Source organism: Choloepus didactylus, chromosome 2, assembly GCF_015220235.1.
Source record: "Choloepus didactylus isolate mChoDid1 chromosome 2, mChoDid1.pri, whole genome shotgun sequence".
Classification (NCBI taxonomy): Eukaryota; Metazoa; Chordata; class Mammalia; order Pilosa; family Megalonychidae; genus Choloepus; species Choloepus didactylus.
Genome location: NC_051308.1, coordinates 202,541,160 through 202,555,222, shown reverse-complemented (window position 1 = coordinate 202,555,222; position 14,063 = coordinate 202,541,160). Strand labels below are relative to the sequence as shown.

The following is a 14,063-nucleotide window of genomic DNA, read 5'->3' as shown; positions in this document are numbered from 1 at the left end:
AGACTTCTTTATATATTCAAGATCCAAGTCCTTTGTCAGATATGTTTTACATATATTTACCCCAGTCTGTGGCTTGCCTTTTTCATTTTTATAAGTGTCTGTTACAAGCAAAACTTTTTCATTTTGATGAAGTTCTGTCCAATTTATTGATTCTTTTTTCTTTTTGTAGTTTGTGCTTTTTCTGTCATATTTAAGGAGTATTTGCCAAACCCCGAGTAATTAAGGTTTTCTCCTAGAAATTTTATGGTTTTAAATCTTACATTTAGTTAGTAAGCTTATGATCTATTTCAAATTCATTTCTGTATATGGTATGAGGTAGAAGTTGAGATTCACTTTTTTGTATGTGGATATCCGATTATTTGTTGAAAAGATTATCCTTTCCCCATTGAATTACCTTGATCCTTTGTTGAGATGTCAATTGACCATATATGTGTGGTTTCACTTTTGGACTCTGTTGTTTCCATTTGATCTGTTTGTCTTTATGCCAATGCCACATTGTCTTTATCTTAATCACTGCCTCTTGACCTATTTACCCAAATATTTCTGGATGTAATTTTTCTTTTTGCTAGTATAACTCACTGTTTGAATTTATGGTTCCTTTATGGTTCCTTTTTTTATTTATTTATTGCTTAATTAGTAAGTGGTTATAGTAACAATATATTAGAGTCTTTGGGAGTAAATAAGTCTTGAAGAGAAAATATTCTAATCAAGCTTCCGAGAGTGATGCTTTTGAATTTTTTTTTTTTTTTTTTTTTTTTTTTTTTTTTTTTGGTTTTGCAGTGATATATAAGTGTGAGTTAGCTTGGTCTTAACTTACAGTATTCAAATTTTTTTTCAGTTAAACTATTATGGTTTAAACGTAGTAGGTTTTCAAAAATGTTGATTTAAACAGTGTTTGACAATTGAAAAAAAATTTTTTTTTTTGCAGTCTGGATGTGGATAGTGAAGCTAAGAAACTATTGGGTTTAGGACAGAAACACCTCGTGATGGGGGATATTCCAGCAGCTGTCAATGCATTTCAGGAAGCAGCTAGTCTTTTGTAAGTACTGTGTGTTTTGCTGTGATGTGTTACTATGTTCCAAATAAACACTGAGTTACAAAAAGTTGTTCTCTGAGGAAAAAGAATGAAGAGCAAGAGCTTTCTTAAGACTTGATTGATTGCTCTTCATGTAGAAGTTTATAAAGTCCTGTAATTGTAACTGAAACGTTAAGAATCACTGAACAATTTCAGCCTTTGATTTTCCTGAGTAAGGTCATTTGTTTTCCAGTCATGAATAATTAGGGTAACCAACTTATCCCAGTTTGTCTTATACTTTTCTTGATTTTAGTAATGGAAGTTCCTTGTCTCTGGAAATCCCTCAGTTCCAAGCAAGCATAGGTAGTTGGTCACATTAGCACATTTTCTTAGGTTTGTTATTTGTTGTTACCACTGATCAGAAGTTGACAACTACCACTGGGAGGCCATATTTACCATATTTTAGGGGGTATCTGGTTAGTGCTAGTGCTTCAAAGGTGATTCATTTTTTTCCGAAAGATTTCAGTGTAACTTGAGCTGAGAGAAAAAAGAGTTTAACTTCAATCATCAAGCAATAGCCTTTCCCCCATTACCTAATTTCAGCTAGTTTTTTCTAAGGTGTTATTATCAGTAACAAGTGAAGGTCAATCATAGTTCCTAATTAATTGATCATATTATATACAAGTGAGTTAAAGAAATATCCCTTATAAATGACATGGATTTAATGAAGTATTTATGGAGTTCAGGTTTTAGGCTTACTGATTAAAAAACTTCTTGCTTTTTCATTCCTTCTCTTCAGTCAGGATCATATCTCAGGCCATTTTTTCCCCAACTCCCATTCTTCTCCCTCTTATTCCTTGATGTCTGTGGTTAATACTCTCTTGTCTGGTTCCTGGACTTTGGCCTTTTCTTTCCTCTCCACCTGGACTTCATAAACTGGGCCACTGGTAGTTGGTGTGCTGAGTAGGGCTGGTGCCCAAATTTTACCTGGTGTTAAGTATTTAAGACATTTTTATATTGACATTCATGGTTATGTTAGGATGTAAAGTATATCCAAATATTCAAGATTAAGCACAAATAAGCACACTTAGGTTTCTGGTGAGATAAGTGCTACCATTCCTGGAGATGTAAGTGCTACCATTGTCCTGCCATTAAGGGTATTTAGGATGAAAATTTAAGATGAATTATTTTAAATCTAGTAGACTACCCTAAACATGACTTTCATCACAATAGTTCCTGCTCATTTTCTCTAGTGATTCTCATTGGACTCTCAGACCTTTAGTACTTGACTTTGCTTGACTTCCACCAGTCCTTTACTGCCAGAAAGCGGGTCTCTCTTCTCTATACACACAAGTACCTTCTCCCCATTTTTCACACTTGTCTAGATTATTATAGTAATAGCTGAAACGTATGTGCTTACTGTATTTCTAGACACTGCTTTAAATGCTTTTACATATATTAATTCATTTAGTTTTTGAGATAGTTCTTTGAGCAGTTACATTTCCATTTTACAGATGAAGAAACTAAGGCACTGTAAAGTTAAATAACTGGTCTAAGGTTATAACATCTAGTTTAAGGAGCATAGGTGGAATATGACTAGTCTGGTATGCTCTTTAGACATGCTGCTTTTCCACAGACTTTACTAATCCTCTAGGACCCAGCCAAAGGTTCTCTAACTATTCTGGTCCATACTGACACCCCCCCACCCCCCACCCCCCCTTTCATGATCTTGTAGCAGGGACAATACCTATTAATGCAGTTTGGTTCTTAGATTATATACTAACCACAGTAAATTGATGTCATTTAGAATGTATATCATATACAGAGGAAGTACATGCTGCATTTTTTTTGGCTTTTTAAAATTTAATTTTATTGAGATATATTCACATACCATGCATACAAAGCGTACATTCAGTTGTTCACAGTACCATTATGTAGTTGTGCATTCATCACCAAAATTAATTTTTGAACATTTTCATTAGCACACACACACAAAAAATAAGAATAAAAATTAACGTGAAAAAGAACAATTAAAGTAAAAAAATAACACTGGGTGGCCCCCTCCCCCCCCATTTTTCTATTCATCCATCCATATACTGGACAAAGGGGAGTGTGGTCCATATGGCTTTCCCAGTCACATTGTGCATTGTTTCTTAAAGTCTGTTTGACCTTGACTTGAAAGCAAGAGGATTTAAAACAATCCTAGAAGGATTGTTGTAATGGTGCTTGCTTTGGTTGGACTGAGGAAATCATAACTAAAGAACTAGAAATGAATGTTTTAGACTAGATGGTAATTTAGATCTTAGATATAATTACTCTTTTTGTAGAGGTAAGAAGTATGGAGAAACAGCTAATGAGTGTGGAGAAGCCTTCTTTTTCTATGGGAAATCGCTTCTGGAATTGGCAAGGTATGTCTTTGAAGCCTCAGTTTATAGGTAGGATGCTTTGTATACCTTGATGGTCTATTTAAAACCTTCTCTTTTACTAAGATTGTTCACTAGCTTTGAGATTTCACATGAGGTTAACTGAGCCTGGGTTTTCATAGAAAGTGTTACTACTAGAAACTTGTTGGGTATTTTCCACCAGAATTTATTAACCATAATAAAATATATTGAGGGTACATAAACAAGCCAAATAATGAGTCATCTACTTAATCTCAGTTTTGTTAAATTTTTGTAATCTTATAGCGCATGCTGATGATTTGCCACAAGAATACTGCCAAGGTATTACTGGCTTTATAGAGGAATGTGGGTGGACATGAAATTTGGGAAATATCTTGGCCTTGTTGTAAGGGGAACACATGCAGTCCTTGGTCATTTGACAAGTCATCAGTGCTTTTCAGGTGGTTGGATGAGAGGGTATGTTTATTTCCTTCAGTTCTTTTATAGGCGTAATCTACATTAGAATTTTTTGTTTTATAAAAAATTCTTATAGATTCTAGCTATTATACATTTGGTGCTTTCTTTTTGTTCTCCTAGAATGGAGAATGGTGTGTTGGGAAATGCCCTGGAAGGTGTGCATGTGGAAGAGGAGGAAGGAGAAAAAACAGAAGACGAGTCTCTGGTAGAAAATAATGATAATATAGATGGTATGTGGAATTGCATGTGACATTCGAGAGATGCGGCGTTGTATATTTCTTGCATACAGATGATGGAAGTAAGACTGGTCTCACCCCAGACATCTTAGGAGAGATGTCTGGGGTGACAACTGCATCTGGTGGAGACTGCAGTGGGGGTTAGGTGATTACTGGAACTGACAGCAGGCTTTTGTAAGAGGATAATTTAGTTGCCCAAACAAAATCAATTTCAATTGATGTTTTAAATATTATTACAACACTAGAGAGACATTTTTTAGATGTAAATTTTTAAAACACTTTGTGCATTTCAGTTATTTTAATAGTAGTATTTTTGGAACCCTTTTACATTTTTTGTATGAGAGAAAAAAATGTTAATTTCTAAGATGAGTTTGGCATTTAGAGATTTAAATAGCAGATGAACTATAATGTTTAAAGGAGAATGAAAAGCTTGGCATCTCTTACTTAATTTATATTCAGAATGTTCAAGTAATACAATACCTAATTTAAGGAGCTTGGGTTTCTTTTGGATAAGTTGCTCTGCTATCTGGGATTCTCCTTTTGCTTTCTCAGGGGGCAGGTAATTTTTAGGCCATCTGCTAAAACTTAAGCCAGGCTGTTTGAGGGTTTAAAGGGAATGTTTTCTAGTTTCCATTTATGCCTTTATCATTAAACTCGAAGACATGTTTATGCTTCATGTTCTTTAACCATGTAGAGGAAGCAAGGGAAGAGTTGAGAGAACAGGTTTATGACGCCATGGGAGAAAAAGAAGAAGCCCAAAAAACAGAAGACAAGTCTCTTGTAAAGCCTGAAACTGATAAAGAACAGGAGCTTGAAATGGAGAAGGGTGGAAGAGAAGATATGGATATAACTGAGCTTACAGAGGAGCAACAGGAAAAAGTTCAGTCACCACCAGATCAGCTAATTGAAACCACTGAAGAGGCAAAAGGAGCAGCAGCACCAGAAGGACTGAACGAAGCTGAAGTCAATTCTGGGAAGCCAGAACAGGAAGTACCAGATACTGAGGAAGGAAAAGCAGTATCTGGAATAGATATCCAAGAAGAAGAGTGCAGAGAAAAAGGTCAGGAGAAACAGGGAGAGGTATTTGTGAGCATAGAGGAAAAACCAAAAGAAGCTTCAGAAGAGCAGCCTGCTGTGACTCTAGAAGAGCAGGGCACTGCAGTGGAGGTAGAAGCAGAACCTATAGACCCAACGGTCAAGCCGGTGCCTGTGGGTGGGGAGGAACCAAATGAGCAGGTAGCTACCTCTGATAAAGAACCAGGGAAGGCTCTTCTTGAGGAGCAGCTGATAGTGCAAGAAGTGCCACTTGCTGAAGAGTCACCACAGGTGACACCAGAGGCTGCAGAGGCATTGGCTGTGGAGGCTGGATCAGGAGACTCTGAGAAGCCCAGACAGGAGGCCACAGTCAATGGACTGTCCACTGCAGGAGACCAGACTCCTATTGAACCACAGACAACTTCTGCAGAAGGACTGACAGAAACAAAAGATGGCTCTGGAGTAGAGGAGAAGGTCAGGGCAGAGCTGGTTCCTAGCCAGGAGACTCAGCTGTTCATAGAAGAGTCTGAGGCAGCTGGAGATGGGGTTGAGACCAAGGTAGTCAAGGAGGCTACTGAGAAACCACCTGAAGACAAAGTTAAGATAGCTGCTAATGAAGAGACACAAGAGAAAGAAGAACAGATGAAAGAGGGCGAAGGTAACCGGGATATGCAAGAGCTGCAGTGGGTGGAGTACATTCTGGATTTGACTCACTAATCATGGGTAAAAGTCAGCCTTCCATTCAGGATTTTCCGTCTGCCTTTGGATTAGGAAAGGGCTAAATGAAAATGGGAAGTAGTTTAAGAAGGTTGTAATACGTTTAGCACATTAAATCAAAAGCAGCAAGTCTTTAGCTGGCTTATAATCTAACACTTTTACTAACTGCAAAGTAGGCTGTCTCTGTGATATCTGAGACTTGGCTAGCTACCAGTAACTTGTTGCGCTCTACTAGCCAAGCTAAGGGGGGTGGAAGAGGAGGATGAGTGGTGGGATAGGGAAGTAGTAGGCGAGGCTGGCAGAGAATGCTGAATGGATGTTCACTTGCATGCCTCTGGATTTTTTAATTTACTGTTGACATGGTTCCTTTTCTCTGCTTTAGGAAGCAGGAACAGAGCAGTAGAATCCACTGAATTGATCCACTTAAGCAGGCATGCCATTCAAATGAAGGCAGTTAACCCTTGAATCTTCTATCACCAGAGTTAAAGAATTCTATTTATAAATGTTTAGAGGCTTATTCACATTAGTTAAAACAAAACAGCCAAAAATTTAAATAATTAAAAAAAATTCAACCCATTAGGCCTGTTGGCTGTTTCCTCTCATTTCGGGCTTACATTGGCTCCTAAAATGAAGTTTTATTACTTAAAACATTATAAAGTGTGGGTGCTTTTTATAGTACTATTCTAATTGTGATTCAATTTCATCAAGATGTTATAAGCCTCTAATTAGTAATTCCATATTGGCACGTCTGACTTGAGTTGCATTATCATTTGAGGATTCTACTGTCTATGAGGATCATCTAATATTGGCATTAATAACCACAGGTATATTCCCATTAATTGTTAAAACTTTAATTGCCAGACTATGTCAAGAATTCTTTTAAGTTGTAGGTTTTCAAAGATGCATCATCAGTATTTGCAGGTTATTCCAGTAACCTTCTTTACCTATGTGCAGGTCCCTGCACTCCAGCCACCACAGGCATGGTAACATCACCAGAAGTGCATTGGCTAAATGGTAGCCCCATTGGGCACCTTATTAGGCTTTAGCAGTTCTTTATGGGAAAAGCACAGAACTGAATTCCTCAATGTTTGTTTGCTTTTCTTTAAATTCTCATGTCTTGATGATAGTGACCAAGGATAGTAAAAAGCTCTGGTTGGCTTTCTTAAATTGGATCTTAAATGATAAGATAAAGCAGAGATGTCATATTTCCCATAGTTTGTTAAAAGCTGTTCTGTTGGATCACAAGTAAAAATTGTTAGACCTCTCTCACATACATTACTTTTGATTCCAAAATAACACTTGGTGGTAGGCAGTATTACTCCGTATATAGGGATGAGAAAATTGAGGCTTAGAAGTTACGTGACTTGTTTAGAGTCAAACTACCTCCCATTGAAGAAGGCAAGATGTATCCCCTCCCTTCCACCTCTCATCAAAAATTTCCTGGTCACCCATTTTAAAACAATATTTCCAAACTCCTCAGCAGATACATGTCACATTTTTAGTATTTTGTGCCCAAGTATTGTTCCACTTACAAAGAAGGTGTACTGTTTTCGGTATTATACAAATGAAGGAATGGCAGGAAGAGCCACAGTAATTTGCCCTAATCACATTGGGGGGTGGGGGGCTGGGGTGCCCAGGCAGTCTGACTTTAGGGCCCAGTCTCTTACTTTCTAGGCCTTAGTCCTCTTTTACCTGGCAACACAAACCTGCAGAAATCTTGCATGTGGTTTTTTCTTTGCTTTAAAACCCCATTTCCTACCACCTTTTGTCCTTTTGCGTCTTCTTGAGCTGTCCATATCCTTAATAAAGGTCAGCTCTTTTTCTAATTACCGTTCTACATGTGATTGGTAAGTGAATAAAATTTTGAAATTGTAGGGCATAAAGTTTGACTATGCTCAGAGGGACTACAGCGCCCAATCTGTAGCAGTTAACCTAATTTTCCTGTGGATGTGTTAGAACAACCAAAGAATCAGCAAGTAACTCACAAAGATTGCCTTTAAAAGTCATGGCTTGCACAACTTTGTGCCCATGTTGTTTTGAAGAGGCTGCTTACAAGCCCGCAGAAATGTTATAAAACAGCGTTTCCCTTTTTTGGAAGGATAGTAATAGGCATATTACAGAAATACTCATTTTCAAAGAAGCTTGGGAAATAACTGAGTTTAACAGACCTCTTTACTCAGGATATCAGGGCATTTCTCATTAATATCTGGGTACAGGTTATCAGGTTGGGAAATTTTGTTTTAAAGCAGTAGCTTTCTCACTAACCTAGCTCTCCCTACCATTTCTTGAAGGTAATGCAGGTTCCTCAAGAGAAACCAGTATTCTTTTCAGACCACTGTAAGAATTTAAAAATTTGATGTAAAACTCTAAATAATTAGATATCATCTTCTAACATTCTAGCATATAATGGGTAGGAACGGACAGATACCAAAGAATAATAATATAGAAAAACAACTTAATAAAGAACATTTTGACTAATTTTCCTTGAAATTGGTAGGATGTCATGTTTATGTTTTTGAGTTTATTAGAATTACTTAGCTCCACTTATCTGTGTTGTATATTCTGCTGGCTTCATTGTTACAGGCAAAGTAGTTTTGTGTGCCACAAACCACTGGGAAATTTGGACATGGAAAGATAATGGTAGTAGTGGTGGTTGTGGTAGTAGTGGCTGTTAATATTTCAGAAGCACTGAATTAACATGGTCAGTAGAAGAATGAGCCACTTGATGAAAACAGAAAGTTTGTTTGCTATAGAGGTTGGTTAGCTTGTAACTTTTGACTGGCTCTTAGAGGACTTCTTTAGTTTTCCCTAGGAATTTGTAAAATATAGGAATTAATTATCAGTGCCTGTTACGCATCTTAAAACAGAATTGCTAGCAGAATAAAGTCCTTTAACTTGGCTTCATGGCCCTAAAGCCTAATTGCCATATTTAAATTTTCATAGTAGGTAGTCAGGGCTTTTAATATTTGAGTTCTTCTACTGGTGTTAAAATGCTGATAGATGGCAGCATTTTAAATTCTAATCGTATATCAAGGTTTTGTTTAGTTTCTTCTTAAGACATACCAAATTATACATTTAGGCACATTATCACCAATTCATGAATTGTTTGTATCAACAAAAAAGCCCATTTTAATCACTTGACATTCTGAATACTAAGCCATCTTATCACTGAAAGTGTACCAATTAAGCGCAGGGATATTTTTCAGCAGCCTGTCCTTATAGTCAGTTGACTTGTGAGTGGATGCCAATATGGTGAAATATGCTGTCAGTGTGGCTGCAAATTTAAAAGGAATCATTAACAAGGGATCAGGGTAAAATGAGTTGTGTGATACTGCTCACTCAAATTCTGTGCATGCTAGGAGCTGGCTGGAGTCTGTGGCATGCTCATTGGTGAGAGTTGGTGAGGGCTATGCTTTTCTCTCCATAGTTCTATTTTGGGGAGGTTAGTCTCCTGAGCATTCTTGCTCTGAGTGGAGTGGAATAATTTAACTTTTGGTACTTCTCAGGCTATTAATATTATCTAGAGTGGCCTTGTGGCCTAAAGAGACCAGGAACATTGACTGAGGCCTCTACCTGCTTTTGGCTGATGTATGGGTGCTTTTAGCCAGTGAATAAGAAGCAATAGCTAAGTAGTTAATGTCTTGATCTGAATTTTCCAGATTGACTTTTATTAAAGAAATACTTAAGCCTTCTGATTACTGAAGATTTGAGCTGTGGATGCATAGAATACACATTCTAAGTTGAGATTAGGTTTGAATTAGACTATAACCACTGACTATGTCCAGTTCAAATGTTAACCGACTTGGATTAGCATCTGGCTTTTCTACCTCAGATTATAATTTGACAGATGTCTAATGGAATCTCTGACTAGTCAGAAGATATCCTTAATTATGCATTCTCAATACTGAGGAATTTTTGCTTGCAGAAACTGAAGGCTCAGAAGAGGAGGATAAAGAAAATGACAAGGCTAAAGAAATACCAAATGATTCTGTTGTTGAAAATAAGGTAAATTATTATTCATGCAGTACTGTTGTCTGCTTTCTTATTGTAGGACTGTGGCTTACTAGTGTAGGTATGATTATTATAGGTAGTTTTGTTTTTTTTTTTTTGGTTAGTACTTGGGGGACCCTTTATTTGTGTCTAGAGTGGACAGATCCATTTGATCCTGGGGAGCCCTGTCCGTTAGGGCAGATTAACATCTCACTGACATAAGGTCTGGAAACTTGACAGAATGGGTGTTAGGGAGAAAGTCGAAAATTCTAATCCTATATCAAGGTTTTGTTTAGTTTGTTCTTAAGACATACAAAATTATACATTTAGATTTGTAATCTAAAGATGCCTGTCTTGTGCTCCTACCTAATACCAATGCTTTGGATATACTTTAGTCTCTCCAAGAAAATGAAGAGGAGGAAATTGGGAACCTAGAGCTTGCCTGGGATATGCTGGATTTAGCGAAGATCATTTTTAAAAGGTAAATCTCTTGGTGCTTCTAGGCTCAGATTGGGAGCTTCGTGGTTGAAAAGAGAAAGCAGTTAGGGTTAGACAAAGTGCTGTTAAGGTTCTGATCAACTTTCCTTCTTTTAGGCAAGAAACAAAAGAAGCTCAGCTTTATGCTGCACAGGCACATCTTAAACTTGGAGAAGTTAGTGTTGAATCAGGTAATACATTTTACTCTCCACCCCTAAAACTCCCTCACCTACTCCTACCTCCCAGTTTTCTTCCTCTAATAGTTCCCTAAAATCCAGATAAATTGATCGTAACTTTTGTGGGTGACTGGTTTTAAAGGGAGACCATAGGGTTGGGTTCCCTGCGTAGTCCCTAGAACAATGAACAATTATTCTAAATGATACTTTACTGAAAGTCTTTCAGTAGTTTTGTTGGTCATTTTGATGTTCTTTAAAGATCAAGTATCTTGGAGAGGCTACAAAGAAACAAGAAATGTAAAACAGGGAACAATTCCTGCAGAATGGATCTGAATTTTCCATTTACTTGTTGTTTTTCTTCCCTTCATTAGAGAATTACGTCCAAGCTGTGGAGGAGTTCCAGGCTTGCTTAAACCTGCAAGAGCAGTACCTAGAAGCCCACGACCGTCTCCTTGCAGAGACCCACTACCAGTTGGGCTTGGCCTATGGGTACAACTCCCAGTATGATGAGGCAGTGGCACAATTCAGCAAATCTATTGAAGTCATTGAGAAGAGAATGGGTGAGTGATTACCAGCTGCTTCGTGATCATCTTGGGTGGATGCAAGGTTAAAAAAAAAAGGATCCTTTTGTGGTAACTGGTATTGATCACTTTTGCCTGTTCTTTGTAGCTGTACTAAATGAGCAGATGAAGGAGGCTGAAGGATCAACTACTGAATATGAGAAAGAAATTGAGGAGCTGAAGGAACTGCTACCCGAAATTAAAGAGAAGATAGAAGATGCAAAGGAGTCCCAGCGCAGTGGCAATGTAGCTGAATTGGCTCTTAAAGCTACTCTGGTTGGTTGAGTTTCCTCTTAAAGTTTTGATAGTAGCATGCTTAGTACTGTTCAAGGCATGGTGTTAGTGACTTGGTTTCCAGGGAGTTGGTATCTGGGAATGTGAGAGCTCAGCTACTATTCTATCAAATAGAGTAGTGGTTAAGAGAATAATGCTATGGAGCCAGACTGGGTTTTAATTCCATCTCTGCTATTTACTGTACGTGTGACCATATAGTACTTAACAGTTGTAAACTATTATTCCCATCTCTTGAGAACTCTTGTATAGATTAGTAAGGCATTGAGGGCTTTTAACCCCAGGTTGCCTGGCTCTGCTTTGCTGCTAGGATGCCAAGGAATTGTCCACTCTGCAGGTGATGATAGGATGGATATAGAAAGGTTTAGTTCAAATCTATACTCTGCCTATGCCGGGGTAGGCACAGTAGGGTGCATGTTCCTATAGAGGTCCCTCGCATTTTAGGTTTTAATCACTTGCTTGGATGGTGGGTACCTGTTGTAGGATTGTGGATTCTATTCCTGGAACCCACTTGGATTTGTCATCTCTCACCAGGTGGAAAGCTCTACCTCGGGTTTCACTTCTAGTGGAGGAAGCTCTTCAGTCTCCATGGTGGGTATCCAGATGATTTTTATCATTTAGCATTAGGCCTCAAGTGTTTGTCTCATATAGCTTGTACCTTCGTTTTTGACAGATTGCCAGTAGAAAGCCAACAGATGGTGCTTCCTCGTCAAACTGTGTGACTGATATTTCTCATCTTGTCAGAAAGAAGGTAAATAAATCGACACATGGTGGTTTCCTTTCTACCCATTTCCCATTTTTAAAAATTCCAAAGGATACATGAGGAATACCTTTCCTACAAAGACTCCTAATAGCTGATGCAGTAAGCTACAGACATTCAATTTGCAAACATGGTAAGGATGTGTAAGTGAAGATAGTGTTCACTTGTATACTTCTTATAGAAGCTCTCTTGGCCTCTTGCACCCAAGGACAATCAGGAAAGCTGCTAAAGGGGCTGGCTGGCTAGGTCAGCCCATCTTAGGAGGCTGGCAGTTTTTCTTTGATAGTTATTCAGCAACAGACCTGAATTCCTGTGAATCTTCTGCCTTGTTGCCTCCCGTTGTGATAGTTCTTTTCTTTTGTGGGAGAGTCTTAACTCCTGCCTGTTCTAATTCAAGTACAAGAGTTGAAACCTATGCTTTGGTTACTCTTCAGGTCTCTTCCTCACCCCCACCCCACCCCACCCATTAGAGGGAGGCTGAATTTGTATGTGTTGGGATAGGCCAATTTATTCTGCAGAGCATTGTCATCCGCGTGGCGCCCACTCCCCCCTTCCCATTTACCCATTTGGAGAGGGAGAGACCCTTAGAGCTTGAATCCTGAGGGTCAGATCTTTGCACCACAGGAGTTAAGGAAATGTTTTGCAGCTAGAGATATTGTTTTGTTTTTAAAAACATGAAGCACGTTGTGACGCCTTCACAATTATATCTTTAGAGGAAACCAGAGGAAGAGAGCCCCCGGAAAGATGATGCAAAGAAAGCCAAACAAGAACCGGAGGTGAATGGAGGCAGTGGGGATGCTGTCCCCAGTGGAAATGAAGTTTCCGAACACATGGAGGAGGAGGTGGGCAGTTAAGCAGGGATTGGGTTTCTGCCTCATTTCTCCTTGTTCTCAGGGCCTGGGGAAACTAGTCCTCCCGAGTGCACACTCCACACCTTAAGCCTGTTTGGATTGCTTGAGTGCAGCCCTCACAAAACCAGAGATTGCGGTAGGAAACAATGATTTTGGAGCTGAGGTTGTCTGATTGACAAGTGACAACCTACGTGCCTGTAACAAATATCTGAGAATGCACTTGATTGGTAAGACCATTGGGCCATTTCTGCTTGCTCCTTTTCATGAATATTGGCTCTGTCAGCCCTATTATCACAGAGAACTCAGGAAACCTGTGTTTACTTCCTCTGACTCTGTCCTGCTTAGTTTTTTAAGATGGAATGGCTTAAACTAAGATTATTTATGCCCAGGCTCTCTCTTCCAGGCTGAGAATCAGGCTGAAAGCCGGGCAGCAGTGGAGGGGACAATGGAGGCCGGAGCTACAGTTGAAAGCACTGCTTGTTGAGTGAGGGACAGAGCCTTCCTTCTGAGGGAAAGTGATTTTGTATATAATGTATTTTTTCACTTTTGGGGATTCTTTTTGTATAACTTCAATAAAGATTGTAAGCAAAGGTTGAGGCTTTGATGTTTTTTTGCTAAATATTGACTGAATCCAAGTTTTATGTCATAGCCAAAGGTACTCCCCCCCCTCCCCCCCATCCGTCCTTCTGTACTGATCTCTGTGTTGGAAGTTCTGACTCCCAATTCCTGTCTGTCTGATGTGGAGGTGATCAACTCAAGTGTGGCCTTAGGCCCTTCATCTTCCATTGGTGCTATATTTTTCCCAGTTTTAAATACTTGACTGAATCCAGCTGTTTCGCTGGAAACAAAGAAGGTTTCTTCAGTGGTGCTGTCCCTGGATGGGGACTGTGAAGACTTCATGAAGATCTTGCTCTTTGGATGATAGACTGGCTGTGAACTGACAGCAGCCTCTAGCCAGGCGTTTGATGGTAGCTGTCTTCTCCCCACCTAGTCTCCAACTAGGGCCATAATCCTGGCCTCGAAAAAGAACTCAGAAGAAAATGTGGGGCAAGTGATTGATCCCTGAGTTTAGTTATAGGGAGTTGAGCTCTCTGGTT

General features: G+C 38.9%; 1 protein-coding gene across 2 annotated transcripts in view; it reads left to right on the top strand.

Annotated features, from left to right (window-relative positions):
- LOC119527398 (nuclear autoantigenic sperm protein) overlaps positions 1-13,557 on the top strand; it is a 77,468-nt gene extending 63,911 nt beyond the window's left edge. The window contains exons 3-15 of one of the 2 annotated variants that reach the window (XM_037827357.1): positions 929-1,039; positions 3,343-3,423; positions 3,994-4,103; positions 4,804-5,802; positions 9,787-9,866; positions 10,247-10,332; positions 10,446-10,519; positions 10,876-11,064; positions 11,174-11,340; positions 11,890-11,946; positions 12,029-12,106; positions 12,829-12,957; positions 13,370-13,557. In XM_037827357.1, coding sequence (XP_037683285.1) covers positions 929-1,039; positions 3,343-3,423; positions 3,994-4,103; positions 4,804-5,802; positions 9,787-9,866; positions 10,247-10,332; positions 10,446-10,519; positions 10,876-11,064; positions 11,174-11,340; positions 11,890-11,946; positions 12,029-12,106; positions 12,829-12,957; positions 13,370-13,450 — 2,242 coding nt within the window. In that variant the 3' untranslated portion in view covers positions 13,451-13,557. The remainder of the gene's footprint in view (positions 1-928; positions 1,040-3,342; positions 3,424-3,993; positions 4,104-4,803; positions 5,803-9,786; positions 9,867-10,246; positions 10,333-10,445; positions 10,520-10,875; positions 11,065-11,173; positions 11,341-11,889; positions 11,947-12,028; positions 12,107-12,828; positions 12,958-13,369) is intronic. The other variant, XM_037827358.1, reaches the window with a different exon arrangement.
- The last annotated feature ends 506 nt before the right edge of the window (positions 13,558-14,063 follow it).